The sequence below is a fragment of the Zosterops lateralis genome (assembly GCF_965231275.1).
Source record: "Zosterops lateralis genome assembly, chromosome: 8".
In the NCBI taxonomy this organism is placed as follows: Eukaryota; Metazoa; Chordata; class Aves; order Passeriformes; family Zosteropidae; genus Zosterops; species Zosterops lateralis.
In genome coordinates, this window is record NC_139768.1 from 21006995 (window position 1) to 21031670 (window position 24676).

The 24676-nt window shown below is 35.8% G+C and overlaps 1 protein-coding gene across 3 annotated transcripts in view; it reads left to right on the forward strand.

The window, feature by feature from the left end:
- ATRNL1 (attractin like 1) overlaps window positions 1-24676 on the forward strand; it is a 442299-nt gene that overhangs the window by 160404 nt on the left and 257219 nt on the right. For all 3 annotated transcript variants that reach the window (XM_083866025.1, XM_083866026.1, XM_083866027.1), the window contains one exon: window positions 7245-7297. In XM_083866025.1, coding sequence (XP_083722151.1) covers window positions 7245-7297 — 53 coding nt within the window. The remainder of the gene's footprint in view (window positions 1-7244; window positions 7298-24676) is intronic.

Genomic DNA, 24676 nt, shown 5'->3' on the forward strand with positions numbered 1-24676 from the left:
CCAGTGCACAGTGACTTGCATATATTTATTTCATATGGTCTTTAAGATCCCTTCCAAACCATTCTATGATTCTATGAATAGTCTATTGTTGATATTAAGTTAACATTTAACACACTTCATCAATATTTGCCTTCTAAAAGGATTAAACCTATGTGAATCTTGTTCACTGGTTTTTGAAAAGTAAACATTTAGGAGGAGCTGCATTTCAGTTTAAGCAGTAATAAATTTTAATGGTTATTTTACCTTTGCTTCTTATCTAATTCTAGAGATATCCATACTAATATTTCTCAGAGTTGTGGTTCAGTTCAGTATAAACATAGCCTCTTTTGAGTTATGGGATATTCTAACATTTACTTTCTAAGGGCTGGAGTAATGTCTGAAGTGGCTGATATAGGTTGAAATGTGGGTATTTCTCTTCCCTGACTTTGAAAGAACAGTGACTGATAAGAGGGAAGTCTGCTTTTCCAAGTTCACCTTTTTGCATATATTCAAGTTTGTGAACCACTGCCAAAACCATGGCCATTTGTAGAGAAAGGAGTGCCAGAGGTAAAGGGTAAGGCCATGGGCATGAGATTTTTTCTTGTTCGGACTAAGCAGTATCAAATCATTTGCATATAAAATCCATTTGGTGCCTTATTCATTAAGATTAACAGAGGCTTATCCAGCTATTCCAAATGATGGCTTGTAGGTCACTTTATTCTTGTATAGAGCAACTAAATAGAATCCAGACTTTATTAGAAAACTCTTATTTTATATGTTAACCTTTTTTTTCCCCTCTTAATTATATAATTATATGGTAAGTGACACCTCATTGAAAGCTTATTTTGTCCTGGAGTGCAAAGGTTTTTGTGATTTGAAATATTACTTCAAAGAGTATATAAGAACTCTATAATATTAAATATTCTTGCTCTTGCAGGGAAGAAGGACTTGAATAGCATGAGGGATCTGGAAATGAAAAACTTGCTTATAATGTTAGGATGTTTTACTTTCTTCTTTTGGTGAGATCAGCCTAGATTTAAAAAAAAAAAAAAAAAAAAAAAAAAGTATTGCTGGCCTAGTCCTTTTTCATGAATTATGTGAGGAGGAGACAAATTGATCTACAGAAAAAACATTGTCTCAAGACATCGTTATATGCACTTACAAGAAAAAAACCACCAAATAAATCATTTCCCCACATTATTAAAAACTTCTAACTGGAAACATAAATCCCAGTACCTTTTACCCTTTTAGGTTATCATTATCTTGAGAGGTAGGCTGATAATTCTTCATATCTGAAGTTATTCATGAGTGGAAGGATCTTGGCAGTGTGAGAAGTGAAAGTGTCCAATTTTTGCATTAGAACCAAAGATCTGAGAGGTCTGTCTGTCTAAATATATATAGTATTAATGGATAGCTTTGGGACAATGTAGTACAGAGTACAATGTCAATGCAGTCAAGAAGCAGACCTTTATCTCTAAGAGGGATAAATTTGCATTTATGGATTAGAAGTTTGTGTATTTCACATATTTCACTTCAGCAAAATAAAGATTATATCGCGGGATAAAAAATGCAATAATAATTAACAATTGAGCCTATTCTCTGAAAATCACAAAGCAGTCATTAACATTGCTTACAATACCTCTTTTTCATTAAATATGTTGTCTGAGCTCAACTACTGCATCTAAATCTTAGCACTTCCGTGGAAGGATGGTCTGTTTCTGAATCTTTTAAACATGCTTGAACTCCCAAAACATGACACTGACTGGTGCATTGTAGGTGCTGGTTGTGAGGTCACTCACTTTCCTTGCTCCTGACCATGTCTGTTGTGGATGGTCAGAAGATGTGGTTGTTCTTGGGCATTTCTGTGTCAAAGGTGTGGATGCCAGGCAGGCCTAAATCAAGATCTAAGTCTTGACCACATCTAAGTGAGAATTGGGCTTTCAGGTATCAGTCACTCTCTGCTCTGGACCAGTTATCACCTCAGCTGTTCTTGGGTTATTGCTTTCACCCACAAGTCACCACTCCCGAGCTGAATATCAACAGTTTCTGTGGCATCACTTCCAAAAGGTTATGAATTACAGCCGGTTACATCTATTGACTGTAGTTAAACACATACCTCATCTTATTTTCTCATTGCTAGAAATGTACTGTAAGAATAAGATGACTTTCAAGAAGAGAAAACCAAACAGACAGCGTAAAAAACTGTGTGTGAATCGGAACTAAATGTTCATAAGCTCATAATTATCTGCAAAAGCTGCAGTCAACAGCATAGATATATTTTCAATGCTGAGGCTCTAGTAGTATGAAGTAGTATGGAGTAATCCTTCATATCCACTTACGATGCCCCAAGGCTTATCATGGGACTGGAGAAGTCTTAGGTTTAGCCTTACAAACACTTTGAATTTCAGTTGCAAGGTGTCCCAAATAATCAGATTTTTGTTATGTAAGTAGTATTTCACTGTTCAAAACCCCCAGCATCATACCACTGTGCAACCAGGAAAGCAGAATAAAACCAAGAGCCGGTTGTGCAAGATCAGGAACTGTGAGCAAAGGGATCAGAAGCAGCAATCTGTGATGGAGAGCAGCAGCAGCAGCAAGACCACTGGGTAGATGGGGAACAGCATGAGGAGTAGGCTGGAACAGAGGTGAGCCGTAGTCCTGGAAGCTATTCTGACTCATCCAGAAGCTGGCTCAAGTAATCAGTCTGGGATCCTAAAGCAGACCATTAGTCTTAATTTATCCTGAGCCTCTTGTAGGCACAATGCTGGGAACCTGGGCAAAATCCCAAACTTGTTTATGACCAGCTATAGATCAGCCAGGTGACAGCTCTACCCCAGACACTGTGGAAGTGGCCTGTTAAGTTGCAAGGACAAAATATGAGGTAAGGGTCATAAACATCTATATTATATAATATGCTACAACTGTATAGTTGAAAAGCCTTGGTCTGGGCCAGAACTGGATAAAATCGTGTCAATAAGGCACCAGTAGAATAAAATAATGTTGTTTGTTAAAGTGGCCTTCCCTGACAATTTGGTATTAAAAACAAACTCAGCTAAGGGAAAGTCCAGCTGTACTTAGGTTTGTTTTCCCCTGTTCCTCTTTTTTGCTTTGCTTTTAATTGAAAGGAAAGATTTAACGATTAGTGGCAGCAGCTGAACTGCAGAAACTTCCACCTTCACCATGAAAAGTTAAATGAACCTGTTATAGGAAGGTTTCCAAGTGATCAAATCACTTATCTAGGAAGCTGTTGATATAGGTTGGTGTTCTATTGACAGTTTTCTTCAGGTGAGAAGCTTGAAGGTGTGCCCTTCCTTAAGGGACATACCAGTAAGAACAATAAAATTAGGCATGTAAATATATATATTCCCCCTGCTGTCAGTTCCTTTGCTTTCTTAAGCCTGCAAGGTACAGAGAGCAAGAACATACACATTGCTAAGCTTCAACAAAAGGTTATTTGTAAACTGTCTTACAAAGAAGCCTTTCATTTGTTAAAAAAACCCCTAAATCTGGCAGTCTTACTGTAACCATGTAGTCATTTACATACATTTATTGTATTTAAAGAGAGAGCAAGAAATTATCTTTGTCAGAAACATGAGAACAATTATTTTTTAAATGCATTTGTCAATACCTTCTATTTTAAACTTCCAGAAAATCCAGGGAGATAAAAAGAAAGTGAAAGAAAATGGTTCAGTTTTGAAAGGATAATTGAGGGAGAAGTTGGGAAATAAGTGCTAATAGCAGGCCATCCAGAGGTCAGTTAGCTTGATGAATTGAATACTTTTGTATTGGAACAAACCATAGAACTTGTATGTAACCTAATAGGAGCCTTCCTCCATTTGTCCTTGTAAATGGGAGCTGTGTCTTTGGAGTCCTGCCAGAGTGGAACTGCTCATTCATTATGACCACTTAAAGCAAATGATCATGGCCCTATGGCACATAAAATAATGAGTGTAGCTCCCATTTCTCAGATATGAGACATATATTATGCTTCACATATGGTCCAATGTGTGCTGGCTTTTGGAAAAGGTACAAAAATTACTACAATGAGTAAAGCTCATAAGGAAACAATTCAGCGAATAGGAAATTTCGTAATTGGAACCATAATCAGTGACTAATGCAGAGCAATATGTATGCTAATAAAATAGGAGAGGATTAAAAGACAAAACTAAATTTAATCGAAACCCAGCATACATGCTTGTGTGAATAATTTCAGATATATTCTTAATCCTATTAGTTTCATTTTTTCCCTCCACTGAAAACCAAGTGTTTAAGTATAATCTTCTGTTTAAATTAAAACAGGCTTCCCTAACTAGTAAAAACTCCACCTCATGTTATTCCTGATATACATTATGGAAGTAAGTGTTCTGCATGAAAGGCCTGGCAGCACATGGTGTGATAAACCAGCTGTTTTAATGAGAGGGCATAAAAAGAACACAGATAACAGGTAGATCTTGTGCCCCTTCAGTTACTGGGATTCCTGTGTCCTGCAGCACTGGGTTACCCTGGATTTTCCCCTCTGTGCTGTACAGGTGCTGTTCATGGAGAGGTTTCTCCTCTCTCACATCCTTTTCTCCTGTGCCCAGGCAAAGCTGTGTGTCTGCTCCTGACAGGCTGGGAGCTTCTGTGGGATAACACCCACCAGGGCTGGCATGGGGCTCTGTCCTGCCCAAAATCACTCCCTCCTTCAGTGCTTCCACGAGGCTCCCAACACAGAGAGTATAATATCTATGTTAATACATCAAAATACTTCACTGTGGTGTAATTCACTGTTTTCTCTTTATTGTGCATATTTTATCATTCCATCACACATGATGCTGAAACTACTGAAATGGCTGTAAAATTGCATTGCTGTTTTCTTTTCAAGATATTTGAAGGTCACTTCTGTAATTGTCAGGGAATTGGTAATTATTTGGATTTGAATGAATACTTATGAATATTGTATGTTGCAAAATATGTAGAACCTAGTAATTTTTGCATTAACCATTCTTTTGTGTATTCTTGTAAGTTGTGAAGCCTGTGTTATATTTGATGGAGTTTATAGATATTTTTATTTCATGTATTTGTGTTTGGGGTTTTTCTGTGATACAAATAGAAATAAAAATGCAAGGAAGGTAGATGTGATGCTGGAAATCCCTGGGTTCTGGTACTTATTGATCCACAGGAGATGGTTGCATCTGATTAGAAGGGCAGCTGAATGGAGAAGGGAAGCTGTATGGAAACAGCTGTCTTTTTTCATTAAGATTTTCAAGATTAAAAAAAGAAAAACAAACCCCACAAAACTTTATTCTCAGGGTCAAGGCACCACAGGTGAGTGCAGTGACTGGGCAAGAGTTCAGAGAGGAATTTGTTTATTTTTCTCCCCATGGAAAGATTACTGTTGTTGGGAGTTGGATATTGCCCTTCCATGTCATACGCAGATCAGTGCCATTAGCAGTGAGCAGCAGGGGAAGTTTCTTGCCTTCATCCTTAGACTCTAAATACAGAGTTACATTTTATATTTTTTTCTTTTTAGTGTAAAACCCCAGCATTTAATCTGCCTTGCATTTGAAACAATTCAATAGAGAAAAATAGTCCTCTTACAATAACCTCAATTGTGTATTATCATTTGCTACATGATACACTGTCTCATTTATGTGGAAATCTTACATACAAGAAAGGGAATTCTTTTAAGGTCTTGATTTAAAAATGGTCCTTTTCCCTTAGCTTTCTTTCAGAATTCCAAACCTAAAGGCCCTTTCAGACATGGATATATTTTTTATGGTTTCAGTAGCAAGCTGATCTTTATAGAATGTTGTTAGTGTTTTGTGATGTTTAGAAAAACCCATGTCAGGCACACCAATGTTATTACCTGAGAGATTTCCTCTTGTCCAAGTACATGCAAGAGAGTTACTTCAGGACTGCACTTTTCTTTCTACAGGAAAGGACTATAGGGCCAGAGTGTCTTTGTAAACAAGATCACAAATATTATTCTGCAGTTAGACTTAAAGCATAGAGGGGTTTGTTTTCTTGGAGATCAATTATTAAAATTAGTATATTAAAGAAGTGTTGAATTTCTGTATAGTTGACCCTGCAAAGAGTTCTCATGCTAATGTGGGATCAGCAGTGCACAAGGGTAGAGTCTGGAACATCTTTTTACTACTTTTTCATTTTATTGCTACTGCTGATTATTTTCTTTATGGTATTGTAACAAAAGGTCAAGGAAATTCTCTGCTTATTTTTTAATAAAAATTAGTATTTTAGGAATCACCAATTAGAAACTACTGAGGAAACCAGCAGAAATACAAACATCAAAATATTTTAAAGTCTGAAACTTGTTAAATGATATGACATCCAAATTAGAATGTATTTTTAATACCAATCACAAATAAAATAACAGCAAAAAATTCTCCTTCCAAATTAAATTTGTTAGAATAAAGTAATGAAAAGATAGTCCAAGATATTAAATGATTCAGATTACCTCTGGGAAAATATTTATATGAAATTTAATAGGCAGTGATTAGCTTTCTCTTTGTTTTGTGAATCTTTCTGTATATTTAAGAGAAAATTGTAATATTGCTGGAGATTTCCATGAAATAGCCAAGGAAACCTAAAGCAGATTAATCATTTTCTATTAAGATATTTGGCATTTTTAGAGTAATGTTATATAACTGAATTTGAACCGAGTTTCTGTAGGCTATTTCAAGTCTCTGAAAATAGCTATATATCTTATCAACAAGAAAGCTGTTTCTCCAGCCCTTATCATGTACGCATCTTGTCAGCAGCATCAGTACATCATATTCAGTTTGAATTTCACCTGGTGCCCTGGGTGGTCAGTGAAGAGCAGCAATTGCCTCTGAAGTTCATGGGAGTTAAGTAGCTGAGATGCTGCTGTGCCAGATCAAAACCAGGGAGGGAATCAGCTGTGACTGATAAGGGATAAGGAGATCCAGTGCTTGGGGTGCCTGCCTGGCTCTCCTTTGCTCCTTAGAGTGCAGAGAGACCAGAATTCCTGCCCTGATCCTACAGCAGGCACCGACTTCAGGCACACCACTGAAGTTCTTTATTCAAGAGCCTGGTCACTCTGGGTTTCTTACATGACAGAGAGGTGCCTCCAGAAAGCAGCACACCCTCAATAAGAACTATATTAAATACTTCTTATTTGCATGTATTTGTGTTGCTAGTACTTAAATTCATTCTATTTGAATAATTATTCTAGCTGTGTTTTTATTGAAGCTGTACTGTGTTTAATGGGAATGTTTGGTTTTGTCTTTTTTTTCCCCCTGCAGCTGTGACTCTGAAAATAGGTATCTTGGAAATCCACTTAGGGGAACATGCTATTGTGAGTACTTGTATTTTTAATGCTACCTACTGAAATGTTGATTACATATTATATGATAATTTCATTTCCTTGAAAAAACAAAGTAAGTTCCTGGGGATTTTCCAAAATTGAGCACATTGATATTTTGACTGAAAAATAAAATGCCCCACTGGTCTTCTCTTACTTTGTCCACAAGAACACAAAGTCTACTAAGAGTTGATTCCTTACATCTGGCTTAGAGGGACTCACCAAGCCACGGGGTGATGCTCTGAATTTCATCATATGTGAATGAAAGGAATAGTAATTGTGTCAATGCTTTAAAGAGAGAATTTGTGGTGGAGAAATGCAAATAGTATAAACATCACTATTCCCTGGGACATTCTGAGTGGTTCAGCCAGTCTGCCTCCCAGGGACATAAAACACAGCTGCTCTCCACAGTATCGTAAAAAGAGGCTGTGTGTTGTCTCCATGTTCTTAATGTTGTAGAAAGGGTGCCTCTGGCAAATTTACTCTGAAACATTGCAGTTTTGATAGTCTTAGTGAATGACCTGAAGGGATGAGCATGCTTATTACCCATGTGCATAAATCCCTGAGTGAGCTGTGCCAATTTTGCTATTCCAATATCAAGTTCAATAGTAATTTTAATCATCATAAAAACAGATGGGATGTTGGAGAACACTGTTTTAACTTTTGTGACTTCTGCACGTACCTGCTCCGTGCCAGACAATTGGATCCATTTGTCTGTTGTTTCTAACATCATCCCTACTTCAAACTTGAATTTATACATAAAGACAGATGTCTGAACATACTTATAACCTCTCTTCTGATTTTTGGTCTTGTTTCTTAGCATTTCATTTTACAACATATACAAAAGGTTTATTTTAGAGTCTCTTTAAGGCATCATTTACCTAATAAAGGAATGTTTCTTTTCTTTGCTAATCTGTCTTTCTTACCTTAAATGGTTTGCCTCTGCAAGGTATGTTTTACAGAACAAAATAGTAAATTACATACTGTATTACAGATGTTGATATATCTTTAGGCCTAAAACATTTATTCATCTTGCCAGCCATTAAAGAACATTGCTGTGGGTTTTGTTGATTTTTTTTTCCCTCTCATACAACATAAGTTCAGATGTAATGCTTTAAGCTGGAACATAAATTTTAAATCTTGTAGACCAAGTTGAAAATATTCCCTAAGACTGTGTCTTAAAGATACTCTTGATGAATAAATTCAATTTCATTTGTTGTTTTTTTTTTGCATAAGAAAAGCGTTTTACTTTAAAGCATAAATATCAGTATTTAGAAGAATCACTTTTGTATCTATATAATAATTAAATTAATAATTTTTTATGTTTAGAGTGAGTACATGAGAAGTTCATACTTTGAAGACAATAATATTGGCTATTTTGGATATGTGTGTTGACGTTTGTTTTGTCCTTTAAAAATAAATGTTATTAAATTTAAGAGATTGAAAAGAAATGACAGTAATGAGATTTGTAGACCTCAGGCACCTCCATGAAAAACCTTATTTTTTTGCGATCGTGTTCCAGGCTGGGTCTATAAATCATGTTGGAGACAAATTGTACTATATTCAAGATGCCCTTTCACCTTTAACTCACTACTGTTATTTGTCTTCTGTCAGATTTCAAAATATTTTAAAGATCTTGTTGTTTTGAAATGATAAATTTTCTTTTAATACTTCCAGCCATTTAAAGCATCCCGTATAAACAATTCTCAGAGTTATTTTATTGTAGTAATAGGGAGACTTCATTATTATAAATGATTATGGAATTCTCTATTTCTTGTATTTGGTGGATGATGCATCATAATAGGAAATAATCAGTTAATTTGTGGATAACTGACTGACCTAAGACTTCAGTGACAGTTTCTTATCAGCACAGTCCATCCCCTGCTAAATCATGTATTAAATATATATATACACATATCATGAAGAGATGCTACAATCTGTTATCTATATTCTAAATATAGAATATAATATGGCATTATCATGTTTCAGTTTTATACAAGACAGGCGTTTGAATGGTATTTTTTCTGTGCTTCATTTTACTCCTCATTAAGAAACTTTCTCTTTAGACACTTAAAATGTCACTTTACTTTTCCTTGAAATGTTTCTTTTACAACACATGAATATTATTTCTCAAGAGGGAGGAAAATAAATTTGTATTTATTTATGAGCAGCACAAGATTGTGAGAAATAAAAATTCTAGGCTCATCTGTTTCTATTACTAAGAAACAAAATCAATGAATGCAGATAATAATTTGCTGTATGGTTAGGATCTTCCTCAGGAAAACTTTGTCACATGCTTGAGTTTAGCCGTCTTCAAAATGACCAGTTTTAAGTATTTAAATTTTGCCCTTTTTTTCACTTGTGTAAATAATGCCTGAAATTGGAATGCTCTTCTAAGCAAAGCTTTAGGGTTCCACCCCAGCTGGCTGACCTCGACTGGATGACCTTGATTTCTCTTCAGCAGCAGGATGTGGATTGAGGAATGCTTGTTGCCTTCCAGGAACTTTCTGCAGCTTGGGATACTGTGAATATTCACTGCCCTGTAAAAGCTCAGCTGGTTTCATCTCCTCCAGCCCATCTTACGTAGTTCTTGCCTGGTCCTCTGCTCTCTCTTGCCTGTCACTGCCATTCTCAAGCCTAGGAAGGGGAACAGTCTGGTGTTGGTGCAGGCACTGGTATTGACATCAATGGGCTTTTAAAGAGGGTAAATGAAAAACAGTTTGCCACTGGGAGAGCGTGGGTTGTTTTAGTCTCTTCATTATTTGTTTCCTTTCATGGTGATGTAGGAGAGTAAACAGAATTTTAATGCTGTACATGGATGGTGGTGTGATTGAAGAAGTGATCTGAACAGATAAAAACACAGGAAGATTATGGATGAATCTGGCATGATTGAAAAGAATGAGATTTGTATGGGAGGTAACAGGCTGAAACATTGCAGGGACTTAATCTAAATACAGATACTATGCCAAAAGGATAAACAAGAGAGAGCAGCAGAGCCATCAAATCCCAGAGATCAGAGGAACAGTGTGTTAAACATCAGATTTCATTCTCATATGGCATTTCCAAACATGGCAGCACTGGACAAGAATAGTTTTTCTGCTTTAAATTGTGAAAACCTAATAGAAATAGATTAAGAAATGTGTAATGGGGCATGCAGTGGTGTATTATCCAGATTGTGTGAAAATCATTGTACATGGCTTTTTAAAAATAATTTTAATATCATTCTGTGTGACTGAATTGTGTTATTGAAAAAGCACAACTTCTTTGAGAGCAAGAGAATGAGAACAAGATACAGAAAATTAGAAACACACTGAATGTGTAAGAATATGTGAGCAGCTGCATGATGATCTATCTATTCTAGCACCCTGTTGTCAGGAGTGGCTGAACATGAATGCCAGGGGAAGAGTATAGCAAATGCACAAACATACAGTGGTAATTCTCTCTGTACATCAACAATTTTCAGCTTAGAACTTCATGAGAGGAAGGATTTCTCGAACTAAAAGTGTACAATCTGCCATTGCTTAGGAATATCAGAGAAGACTTCGTGAAAGATTTCTTAAACAAAGTAAAACCAATATTAATGCAAAAGAAAGCTTTGTGATTTTAGAAGCCACAGTTTTGTTTGCCCATGTAAATATCCTTGTTAGCTGGACAGGTCTGCTTTTGGATTGTCCATATTTCTGGTAGGGAGGCTCTGTATCCCTAGGCCTTTCTGTTGGGAGCCAATCTTGCCATGGATGATCGGAAGCTGATTCAATCCATATAAATGAATTGTGAGTGGAGGCCAGAGATGGTTGTGCAGCTGACTTATGCATGTACACAAACCATAAATATAACATTTTGTCATGATGCATTTGTATTGGCTGTTGTTTTTGCTCCGTGGTGTCTGGGCCAGCGTGATGGATGGCAGTGACACCTCGATAGCAAAGTGTGCATCCAAATGGCTGCATTAGTTCTTCACACATCAGCATTAGGAATACATTGCTGTCGGAGTCAGAGCTCCTGGGTGCAAGGGAACACGCAGGAAAACCAGATGGTTTTAGACAGATTGGGAGGAATCACTGGGACACATGCCACGTCTGTGATCTTCACTTGGGTTGTATACAGACAGAGAGCTTTAAATCATAAACGGAGAAGTGGTTAATCCAGTGTTCCAGAGAAAATGAAAGTTTAAATTTACAATTCATGATGTGTTACAATACAAGGTTTGAATTATAGGCTTGCTAACAATCACTTGTTTTGAGAGGATGTGATACTTTCCACAATAAACCTCTCTTAGATAGCCATATTTCTAAGGTCAAAAACTTTCCAAAATGTCTGGCTTATGTACATTATTTTGAGTTCCAATGCAACATATCAAACAAGAAGTACAACTGATTCTAATACTGCTACATGCAGAAGCATAAAAGCTTACAACAAATCAGTCCTGCAAATGTAAATCACATTGTTTGCCTGCATATAGTTAGAATTTTCATGAGCTGAACACTCAAGATTTGCCCATTCGTCCACTAAGAAAATCCCTAGCTAAGACAGTGAAGCTGAAAAAATGCACATGGATTTACATACCTTAGTTTTTTATTCTGTTATATCTTTTAAAAAATTGCTTAGAAGCATTTTTGGATGATTTCTGGGTACCACCATTGACAGTGAAGAGAGGGAACAAATACCTTTTCCATTTGCTCCTGCAGACTGGTTGCTGTTTTAAAACAGGCAGCAATAGTGAGTTACAGGGCAGCACACTTTGGAGTAGGAAACTCTCAGGCATTCCTGAAGATTTCCTCAGCAATGCACAGTCAGAATGTAGTCACAATATAATAAAACTGCAATAAATGAACAATTTTAATTAATCTACTGCTCATCTTTTGGCTGGACAGACAGTTTTTTGGGCCTGTGACTATCTGTGAACACAAATAAAAACCAGGTAAAGCTTGCCTTTGGCATTATATATAGATATGTATATGCATTATAGATCCAGTGTAACACTGTAGAGCTTCCCATGTCGTAGGGCGGGCCTGCTTTTAGAGATTAGAACCTGACCTTTGAGAAGGATTAGAGAACCCAAAACTTATGAGGTCACAAGGGATGGGTCATTTGCAAAGACCATTAAATTGGGTAGGGACTGAATGACTTGCAGCTTTCTGTGGAATTAAAACCTATTTATTGATCATATGCCCCTGATCCAGATATTTGTTGGATTTATAGCCTTTAAAAAAGACAAGACCTTAATATCAGTATATAAAAAGGTTGAAAGAATGTACAGATTTTATTTTAACCATTTTCTAGATGTTTCCTTCTAGTGCTCTTCCTAATATTTCTCTTATCTTAGTGTTGTATGAAACATTGTTTGTGAATGGCTTCTCATACAGTGAGTGACCAGCCACTCTCAGCTGTTCTGGGATGAAACATGCAAGGAAGGAAGGTGGTGGGCCCATCTGCAGATGCCTTAGGGGTCAGGTCTACACATTCCACTGGCACCTCTGGGTTTTCTACTCAGTCTCCTGGACATAGAGGGAGCAAATACAAAGCCAGAGAGCACATTGCAAAGTTTAGTTTATATATATAAAAATCCCAACTTTATTACTAGCAGGAAAACAGTAGTAGTTTTTTTTTTGCTGATTTGTTCGTTTATTTATTTTTAAATTCTTAATGGCTAAGTTTTATTAGCTACTCTTTTTCTACTTAAAGTAAACCACGGGAAAAAATATGTGATCTACTAAACATTTTGCAACGACTTTTTTGGGATTGACCTGAATAATTGGTTTATGGCTTTGCTCTACCATTCTAAACTCTGAGCCATAAAATCATTACAGCTTATAAGACTATTGCTTCTTTCCTTGGTATAAATGAAGACAGGATAGCAATAAGCAATTCCCTCAGTATGTCAGCAGCTCACAAAGATGAAGAATGATACTTTCATGTGCAAAATTGGTGAGAAACTATGAAATGTACATTCAGTAAAAACCCTTAATATCGTATCTGGTGTCTGTGAAGGGAGCTGGGGGACAAAAAAGCAGATTTTGCTTCTGGCTGAGGAGCCTTGTAAGAATTCTACTCCAGTTGTGAAGCTGTATTAGCCCCACTACTGCTGACACACCAGGATTTCAAAAAGGGAAAAGTAAAGAAAAGTGCTAGTCCTTACCTATTCTCCATGCATTTTCTTATAGTAAATTTGTATTTTAATTTAACACTTCTTAACCATATTTTTATGCAGTGTGTGTGGTGCCTGAAAAAAATCCTCAAGCACTTCTTTTATCTACTTTATTTAAAATTTGTCTTACTTGCTAAAAATTAAAAATTCTAATTACTTTTTCATATCTGGTCTTTGGACTAAAGACTCTTTTTTAGTCCTGTCTTTTTTTTTCTTTTTTTCAGTAGTAGTAACTAGAAAGATGGTTTAATTATCAAATGTAGATAATTTATGACAACTTCCAATGAATTTTTAGAAATATCAGCTCACTATTGTCTCAGAGCAAAAGGATAAGTCTATGCACTCTTATTTTATTGTCAAAATGCAGCTTAGGCTTATTAGACCTATTGACATGGTCTGATAGTTCATCCTGCCTCTTTTCCTTATGATTGGAATGTGTTTTTTTCTTTCTTTTCTGGGCTTATTCATAGTCAAAGTTCTAACATAAGCCAATTTTTTAGGAACTTTTATTATGTTATCAGTGTTATAATTTAATAAAAAGGAGAACTAAAATTGTTAAAAATACATCTCTTTAAATACTACAAACATGCACATTGATGCATTCAGGGACTCAGAACATGACTTCCTTTATCAATAAAATTGAAAAAAAATAATTGTCAAGTAAAACGTGTACTGGAGGTACCATAAAACACTAGGTGGCAGACTTGCTATACTTAGAGAAAAATTAAACTCAAGAACATTCCAAGGAGAGTGTTTCAGAAGATAAATAGCAAGTAGCACTATAAGTAAAACTGTTAGCAGGGATTTTCCAGATATTTAAAAATTATGTTGAAACTTAAAGGGCATAAACAATAAATTTTAGTTCTTGAAAATGTGTTTGCTTTAGCCGTGTTGGGAGATGTATACCAGCAGCTACCAGCTTTGCTACTGATGTGAACAATTCATGTTTCCTTTTGGGACAACATTAATTTAAACTAAATACATATTGTAATTGTAAAACTGTCATGCTTGACTTAAAATAATGAGTTCCGCCAATTATATCTAACACTGATTGACTTTGATAGAGATTGAAAAAAATCTGTATTATTTATAAATACAGTAACAACTGACATTGTCTTTTGAATATATGGGCTAATACAAAAAAATTATATTTAAAATGGAATCTTCTTAGTGTTTAAAGAGTCTAGTGGAACAGATTATAGTTTAAATCAGACAATTCTAGGATGGTTTGAGAAAAGATTAGCCTCAGCAAACCTACCAACTCAGAATCTATAAAGAGCAACAGACAAACACAGTCTTTGCCCTGAGCTAAAATAACTGCACAAACCAACTGTCGCCTTCCAGAGAATTAAAACAATAACCACACCAAGAATCTGAAGCTCCTAATAAAGTATTATGATCTCACCCCAGGCTCTGTGTACTCATTTGCCAAATGCTAGGTTGGCTTGCAGCTTTGTTGGGCAGGCTAAAGAAATGGATTTGCTGCCAATCAGTTTCAGTTTTTACTTTGAGTTAGAGAATTCTTCCATGTATGTATTTATTTTTCATTGTTGATTTTTTTTATATATATTGTGGATTTTCTTTGCTAAAAATGCCATACATTATTTTTGAAATGAAGATTATTTGCTGTCTCTGGTAGCTTCTGCTTATATATTCGTGAATTTACCAACTGGCATCCTCTTACAGTTACTAATTAATACCTTTTGTCAAAGCAGACAAAGTCAATTTAGTAATTTTTCATTTAGGTATGCTACCCTATCTCAAAGAAATAGGACAAACTTACACTGGCAGAATGAACTTTCTATCTGCTAAGAAGAAGAAAAAACATACCTTATAGTGCATGCAGATAAAAGTCTGAACTAGAGGACTATTCCACAGGTGCCATAATTATTTTTTGTATTATGTTTATAATATTTTTCTTGCAATGTAACATACAGCATTACAGTAAAAGAGCTATTAGTATAAAATATGAGTATTTATAGACCTCGAGGAAGCAAGAGTGGGTGAGACCTCATTCAGAAGACATCCTTTGCTTCGTTGGGGACTTTAGCCCATGTATGAAGCAGTATTTTAAATGACGAGGAAACCAATACAAGTATCTACAAATACACAATATTTGATTTTGTTGATATATTGAGCTTGGGTTCATAGGGATGGATACTTTCTGAATCCTTGTTCTGCGTATTCAATTGCTGTGTGTATGTGATTCCTGAACATTTCTCAGGGGACAGGAGCTGTCACTCCTCAGACACCTGGGAGGCCTTGGAGCTCCCTGAGACTGGAGCTGTAAGAAATAAATGCCACAGAAAAGGATTCCTCAGAGTCCCTTGGCTTTACCTGCTGACAGTCAAGGGAAAACACCTGTGGTGCTTTTGCAGTTGCATTGCTTCCCATGCTGACTTCCCAGGGAAAAGAGAATTCTTGATCAGTAGGACTTCAAGGGAAGATCTCTAGTGAAATCTTGAACCAGTTGAAAAAGGAAAAAAACACACCCTGACTTCAATGAGTGGCTTGTGGTACGTGGGAGAATTTGTGTTGCTTCCTTTGGGAGTTCTTGGCCAAACCAATGCATCATTCCATGTCAGCTGGGGTGTTTTTTCCTGCTGGCAAACATGAAGCACTGGAGGATAGCTAGGCCTCCTCCATTAGTGCAAATGTCCTGTAGTGTGAGTTCCACTGTTCAGGTGTGGGTCCTGAACCACCTAATCCTGGCACACGTGCCTCTGAAGTCCAGACAGTAGCCAGGGATGTTTTCAGCTTTAGGATTAGTGCTGTGAAGCCCTTACAGAGTATTTGAGGGACTCTTTGAGAATCATTTAAGTAAATTTGGGTTCATTTTTATCTCAAGACAATGATAAAACCTTGGGTTATATAAATCTAAGGAAAATGTAAACTAGGTTAAATGTGGACATTGTCAAATTCAACTTTCTGACTCAATAACTCAGCTCCATTTCAGCATATTTCAAAGTAGCCTGTGAATCCTTGATATTAATTTATTGTCACTTTTTCTTAGCTTGAATTGTGAATATTGTTTTAAAATATGTTCCAGAAATATAACTCATTGACAGCGAAGTGTAATTTGGAAGTCACTTGATATAAAGGGCAATGCTGACATGAAATGGAAGAGCAAACTGTGTGAGGTCAAAAAGCAGCAGTGTACACTACAAAATAGATAAAATAGCAAACTAGACATTAAGGGAGAGTTGAAAAATGTATCTGTCAAAGAGTATGAAGATACACTAGTAAAGAAGTAATATATATGTATTTGATTTGTCTTTTTACATTATGGGGAAATAAATGTGTTTTACTGTGTTAGCCCCTTAAGGAAATGCCAGGGCCATCAGAATAATTCTATGAAAATGACAAGCTATGCAAAATGTGGGAAGAAAAGTCTTAAAAGGGCAACAATATCACTTTTTTTTCATACATACTGCTTCTGTATGTGTTTTTGAAAATGTGGCCAGACAGATTTTAAAGTGTTAGAGCCTTTCCTGATGCTGGGAATGGCTAATGAAAGAGAACATGGAGAGGTCATTGCTAGAATGAACAACAGAATAAATTGTAGAAAGAGAAAAATGGAAACATTCTAAGGAAGGCAGTGTATGACTCCATCATGCAAATGTGTCACTTCATGTCTGTTGGCAAGGATAGCCTACCACAGTCTCTGGTCTGTGAAGGTCAGTTGTAGATGATATGAACAATCACTGCTTTTCAAATACCAAGAACTAACAGACTGTCAGTATTTGCTACAGTTTGCTGTTCCTTTTTACATGCTAATTCAGTTATGAGAGTATCTGTGTCAAAAAGTTTGTGCTTGATATCTATCATTGAGTAATGGTATGTCTCCATTGGTCTGTATTAAGCTAATAATTTGAAAAAATAAAACAACCAAAACAGTAAAAGAAGAGATTTATTCTATTTGCACATTTTGGTTTCCAGTAATTTCTTTCCAAGGCCAAATTAGGGAAAAAAAAAAAGTCATGAATAATGAAAGCACAGCTGTATTTAGTTCCTGGTTTATAGAAAAAAATTACACTAGGAAAATTATAATATTTCTTTTAATGTCTGGCAGCTGTTTCAGGTGGAAATTGAGTTTTCCAAGTCAGAGTCAGTGAGCCCTGCCATGGTGGCCAAAGTTTCCTCTCTGAGGCAAAGAATAAATTTCCTCTGAAGGATGAGTGACTGCCCTGGGGTTGAAGAAAACAGCCTATGGGGTTCCATTTTTCCTTCTTCTATTATTTCAATTTGCTTATTTTAACCAAACTGTTTATTATTTTATGTACCTGAGTGCAAGGCCTACAAATCAAATTTGTAGCAAGTGGGGGAATGTTTATTTTTTCTGGAGTTTTTCACTCTGTTTTTTATTCTGTGCTAGGGTTGAGATATTTGCTCCTATTTGTTTTAAAGGCTGTGTAAAATGGATTAGGTAATATTAAAGATATGTAATTTCATTTGTGAGTGTTTGGAATTTTAATATTCCATCAATATTTTTTGCTGAATTTGCACTCAGTTCTTAGCGTGGGCAATGTTATTATTGAGTGAGAATGTTATTATTGAAATCAACAGATTTTACTCCATAAATACCTAATGGTATTTTAAAGGAAAAAGTGCTTTTGTTGTTCTTATTTTCAAAGTTGTAAAGCAACAGTGTATCTACTGCAGGGAGCTGTACCATATTGTATTTATTACAGTGCAAGTACCTGTTGCAAATTGTGACTTTAAAACAGAGGACATTGCTCAGTGAGGTATATGACGTAATTCGTGTCCAGTATGAAGTGCAATTTTCCTGCTCTGGATTTATTTGCTATGAGAGATTTTACTTCTCAGAACTAACAATTTAACATGGTTTGAGAAACAAGATAGAATACAGGGAAGTGGAAACATCTCAACTTCAAGTTACATTGTGCAGTTTTTACAAGTCATGTTGAGTCAAGCAACATGGGGTGTGTTCTGACATTTGGGTTGTGGGTTTAGGGTTTCTTAAGAAAAGTTCAACTAAATAATGCGAAAAAGGAAGGAAGAGAATTTTGAAAATGTTGGGATATTGCAGGAGCACCTATTTATCTGTGTATACTTATAGACTATCTATAAAGTGCGTGTTCTGTCTCCTTGGAAGGCCTGAGTAACAAGAGGTTGCTTCTTTAATTGTTAAGATATGTTTCTTCTTATTTGAGAAGCAGGATAAAAGTTCTGCTAATAAAGATGTAGAGGTTATTGCCTGTTTAACTTCTGACTGTTCCCAGTTTATAGCAAAGCTTCAGCATGTACATGTATAAAAGCATAAACAATTTAAAAATCGTATTTGTACTTCTGCATGTCCGTATTTTTGGCATTGATCCATGTATAAATCAAAGCTTTTCGAAAAACTATTTCTAAAAGGAAATGTAGATTTTTAGGGACTATACAATAAACTGAAAGTTATGAAAGCAAGATTTAAAATAACATGAAAATCTGACTGCTTTCATTTACTACTTTCCTAGACAAGAAACATCCCTCTTTGGCAATAATGCATGAAGTCAAACAATAATTTAACATTGTTGCTTCTTAGATGTGCCACTTCTGGTGTCAGAACAAGCAGATCAGAGATCTCTTCAGTCTGTAGAGATTATATAACAAAAGCAATAAATTAGAATCAGGTTAGTGAGTATTGATGCTGGTATATTGAAAAATACTGCAATACTGTTAGACTTATAATATTAATATGAGTGTTACAAACATGGTGATGCATTTACATCACTATGAAAAAAAAAATCATGGAGAGGGAAATTTGAATTTCTTCCATAATAATTTTGATGATTTTTTTTTTCTTGGCTTTTTATTTGTGTTTTTTCCTACCCTTCTAACACTTTATGAATACTACAAGAGTTAAGGGATTACAGAGACTGTCCAGTGTGACAAAACAAAAGTACATTTATTGAATACTCCTTGCTATCAAGTAATAACACACTTTTGACAAGACTGTGCTGTGAGTTCTGAAATGTTCCATCATTGGAGACATCTAGACCTTTTCCTACAACTGATGTTTAGATACCCAGTGATTGGTGCACTCACTTTTCTTTGTTGCCGCCTCTAACCACTGCTTTCCACACTTTATGTTCTTGAGCAGAGCTGGAAAAGGGTCTGCAGCTGTTGACAGTAAACGCATCAGTTGTTACAGCATTTTCAGTAAAGAGTTTAATGAAATATCTAGGAAAAATAATGATATTTGGCTGTGGTCTGGGGTTTAAAAGCTTTAAGAGCATCATCTTGAGATTTCATGCCTAAAAGGTCCCAGGTAACTCAATCTGTACCTCAGTTTTTCGATCTCAGCCACAAGTCCAGCCTTGTTTGCCATGGTATTTTCATACCTACACTTTTACTTCTGTGACAGTTATGGTGAGATACATCTCACCTAACTTGCCTTGTAAAACTTATTTGTCTAGACTTAATTAACTTTCTAGGTCTATTTTCAGTAAAGAAGATCAAAGTACCCTTCTGAAAACCATGCATTTCTGTCATCTACTGAAAGTTTTAGTCAATACAGAGTGGGCTGAGACAATCAGAAAAATTTAGCTGGATAAAATTCTAATACAGGTCAGATTTTTCTGGCCCTCCCTTAGGATCAAAACTGACAACTTATTAGACCTTTCCAAATAGCAGCTAAGAATTTCATAAGAGAAAAGATTTCTATTTAAAATAAAACTTAGTTACCCAATTTGCTGATTAGTACACTAATCCCTCTTGTCTTTTTGTGGGCTTTTTAGCCCAGTACATTTTTCTAAAATGCAGTAAAAGAAGCAATGACTTGCTATTGCTGTAGGTTTCTAAAGACTTTGAACATATAAATAGTAAGTGCTGGGGTATTTTGAAGCTCATTGTGCTCTGATTACATATAATAAAATGCAAGTTTTTAGTAAAGACTTCACAGTAAATGACTTTTTGTTTTATCACAATGGACAAGTAATGTCAGACACCAACATATTCAATATAACAATGACAATGAGGCAGTGGATGACTGCTAGATACAGATGACAGAGGAATGAATCAGGCAGCTGCTCTGAAAGTTCAAAATAATTATCCTGACTGAAAATAGGTCTGGTGGTAACCCCCAACTTTGATGTAATACAAGGAGAATTTCATGTGGTCACAAATGAATATGATTTATAGCATTTGATAGTGATATTTGGGTTCAAAAGCAGCATTTGTACTGATCCAGGGGAATATGAATAGTTCTGTCCTCAGCAAAATCTTGCTGGAAATAGAGACCAATCACTAGAAAGAGGAGGAGATAGACAAACTGACTGTGCAATGAAGAGGTGAGAGTATGAATTTTAGAATCAGCATGAATAGACAGATCCTTACATAGAAAAGTGTGGGAAGACTGTGACGAGTCTGAAGTTGCAATCATGATGGAGGTTCTTACAACTTTAATTTCAAGAAGTAAAAATAGAACAGAACCAGATTTTTAAGGGATTTATTCACAAAATAGAAGTTATTAGTTATCAGAAAAAAAAAGTAAAGAAGTCCCACTTTAGTCATTGATTGAGTAAAGCTCATGCAACCCTCTCCTAATATTTATAAAATGGAATAATTAGGTTATAGCTGAGAATGAGACGATGTTGCATCGGTGGGTCTAGTTCCATACTCTCTTTGTAAATCTGGCTGATATACATTGCAGTATTTTTGGCTTAGATCTTTTACTAAACTTGAACTTCTGGAGCTAAACTGAATAGACATTTCTCAGAAATTCTGTATATACAAGAAACTGTTTTGCCATTTTTTTCAGTTTTAAAAATGTGTGTTAAGAAACTGCGTGAGAGGAACCATGGGAGAATGGCCAGTGACCAAAGTTGGAAAAGCTATGAATGTTATGAATGTTCTTGCTTCCTTCTTGGGAACCCAGGTTCATTGTTTTGCTGAGAGATGCAGTGAGCTGGGATGCTCTCTTGGAATGATTTGTTCAAAGGTAAAAGATAGCTCAGAAGTAAAGTGGTTCTCTAGAATTTACTCCAGCCTGATTCTTAAATTACATAATAAACCCCCTTTATTGAAATATGCTGCATAGGCAGTGGGTGCAGGAAGGTGGAAGAATGAAGGTTGCTGTCACAATAATTTTTTATTTGCTGCTTTATTGAAGCACGATTGCACAGTTTTTAATACTATTGCTATATACCAGTTCCCAAGGAACTTTCACTCCACAATGCACTGAATGAATTTGTAGGGAACAAATCAGTGATAATGTAATGGAGAGTTGAATGTGTGTTCCTTTCCTGTTTTTTTGTAAAAGTGGAAAGAATTGCAATGAATGAAGGAAGGAGCTGCCAAATAGCAATGTTCATATATAGTGTTATATAATTAAAAGTATTATGAAAAATCAAAGTCCAGGTATTTCAAATTAGCTGCTCATTTTTAATAGATGGTTTTGTCCTTGGTCTCTTTGTTTTATTTCCTGTCCTATAAAATGGCACTCATAGTGCCTTCTCACCTTCAGTAATGTAACAAATTCATTAACTTTTGTGAAGAACTTAGAAAATTATAGTGATGAATACTATAGGAAGCCACATTAGAAATTAATTCCATCTTTAGAAAAGGACTTGTGTAGCACATAGTAAATGAGGCATGGGCCCAACACTGAGTACTGAACATGGAACAAAGTGTTGAATAGCTGCCCATTAGGGGAGCGCTCACCCAAAAATCATTTACAAGCACCCTTGATTTGTAGTGGTTCATTTTACAGTCTTAATACTCCCCTGTAACATCCCTTTTTAAATATAAATTTATCACTAATTTATACTAAACATATTCAATTTAATTTCCTTTTTTAAAAGTAATTACCATTGTAATTATATATTCTCACAGAGTTTTAGTGGTGCTCTAGAAATACTGAAGAACTTCTGTCTGGCCTTTATTCTTTTGGGAATATTCTGTCATTTTAAAAATCAGAGTTTTCTTCCAATACAAAAGTTTGAGTGTGGGAATTGGTCTGTTCCTTTTTGCATATGAGTACAAACTTTCATATTAAACCATATTCTGCTTAGCAGAAGTCACTGACCTTTATTAATGAAACAGAGGGGTTTCTTGAAAATTAACAGCAATACTAGGGTTAAAGAATTGCTTTGAAATTTATTTTCCTCATTTCATTAAACATCTTTCTTCACCTAATTATTGTTATGTCTCACACGTGCTCATTACTGGCATTTTGAATTGATTTTAATGACTCCTTTTGACTGTGAAAGCCATCAAGGGTTTTGAAAAAATCAAAATAGAGATGTGAAAAAACTCAGTAACTGTAAGTCTTTGTAATACTTGACCATTGACAATGTCAGGATGGTATTGTGGTCCTATCTTCCAACACTTTTTTCTACTTTAATCGATGATTTCTAAGATAAAGTGAAACAAAATTCCTGGAAACAGATATTAGACTTTTCTGGGCTGACTCCTGGCTCAAAAATACCCAGCTTGTGTATTCCAAATACTGTGTTGTGTGTTGGGGAATTCAGATGTGAGCTGTTGGCTCTGAGTTTGTGGGGAGGTTGCTATATTCTCTTTTCCCATGGAAATTTAGACATAAAAGCTCAAGGAGTTTATAGATTAAAGACTAGAATGTGGCTCTAGAAATTCTGTCTGGCTGCTGCTTGAGGCACCTGCTTGAGTAGATTTGTTGTCTCTGTCTTGGTAAACAGAAACAGGAAGTCTCATTTGTTTATGTAAAGGGTAAAATTACTTATGGTGGCTTCATAAAGGTTTAAAGTAGAAACAAACCTACTTGGAGTAGAATCATAGGCTTCTCCAAATTCCTGATTGTAAATATACACAACAGTATATATCAACAGGATATACTGAGTGTACTTTAAATAGCTGTTTCTACATTTAGTTATATATTTGGCTACTTATCCATTTAGCTATTCAGAACATTTTGTAGTCTTCGAACTGACTTTTAATTTCAATTTTGTACTGCTTTTGAGGCTAAGCTCTCTAGTTTGAATGTCAGTATGAATTGGGAAATATGGTGTGAAGTACTGTGTAACTGCTTAGTTTATGTGCACTTATGATGCATTGGCATATATTATGTTCAGGAAGAGGTTTGGCAGTAGGAAGGAAAGCTGTTTTGCCTGCTTCAGATTTGGAAGGTGGAGCTTTCTGGAGGAGATGGAGCTGATATTTTCCCTGAGAGCTGCTGAATATATGTGGGGGAAGAGTCACCTAAGTTACAGAATGAGGCAGATGGAGAAAGTAAGGAAGGATAGTGTAACAGCAGCAGGGTGCAATGGGCAGAGTCTTCTTTATGATCCCTTTTAATTTCTACTCTGAATTTCTTCTTAAATTAGTTCTACTAATTTATATTCTAATAAAATCTTACTTTAGAGACTTTCAGAGATTTCACCAGACGAATCTTCTTCGAAGTTCTGTGAATCTTCCTCCAACCTATGGAATTTTTTCAGCAAACTTCTGCAGCCCTCAGAAAGATGGGAAGGAATATTTCCTCAGTTCTTTCATTTGCACCTGAGTTAATTTGTGCTGTTGAATCACCTAACTGCACTTAGGCACTGCTGTCTGCTTCATTCAGGTCATGCACATCTTGGGTGCATTCCCTGAATTAGAATTGTCTCTGAAGAGATAAGTGTTTGTGCGTTACAGCACCCAGGCTGTGTCCATGGTAGAAATCTAATGATTTGTCCCGTGGCAGGTCTCTGTGGAATTAAAGACTGTAATTTGTGTTAGTGCTAAGAAATGTGCTGCTTCTGAACAGTTAGGGTAGATCCTTACTCCTCAGTTTGTAGGACTGTCTTGGTGTAATTTAGAAATCCTTTGGCAGCTCTGAAGAATCCCAAGGCGAGTTCTTGTGTTGGCTCTCAGAGCTGCTCTTGAAACTGTGTTGTTCCAGGCTTTTGAGTGCTACAGCGGAGATAATGTGTGGGATTTCCTACTCAACTTTGGTGCTATTAATGAAGCATCAAATTGATCAACATTAAATAATAGAGTAATTAATAATACAACTAAACCTTCAGGATATCTTGAGTACAAAAGGCTCTACACATAAGTCACTCTTTTTGTTTTTCACAATTTACTGTCAACTGTATTGTGTGTAAGAATACAATAAGAAAAAAGTGGAATTAATTTTCTGATTTGTTACAGATGGTAAATTTATGAGGAATTGTGTAGTTTAACTTCTTTTATAAGTGTAAGGACTTTTCATGCATTCCTTAAAAAATCAGTTCATACTTTGTTGCCTTTTATCAAGTAAA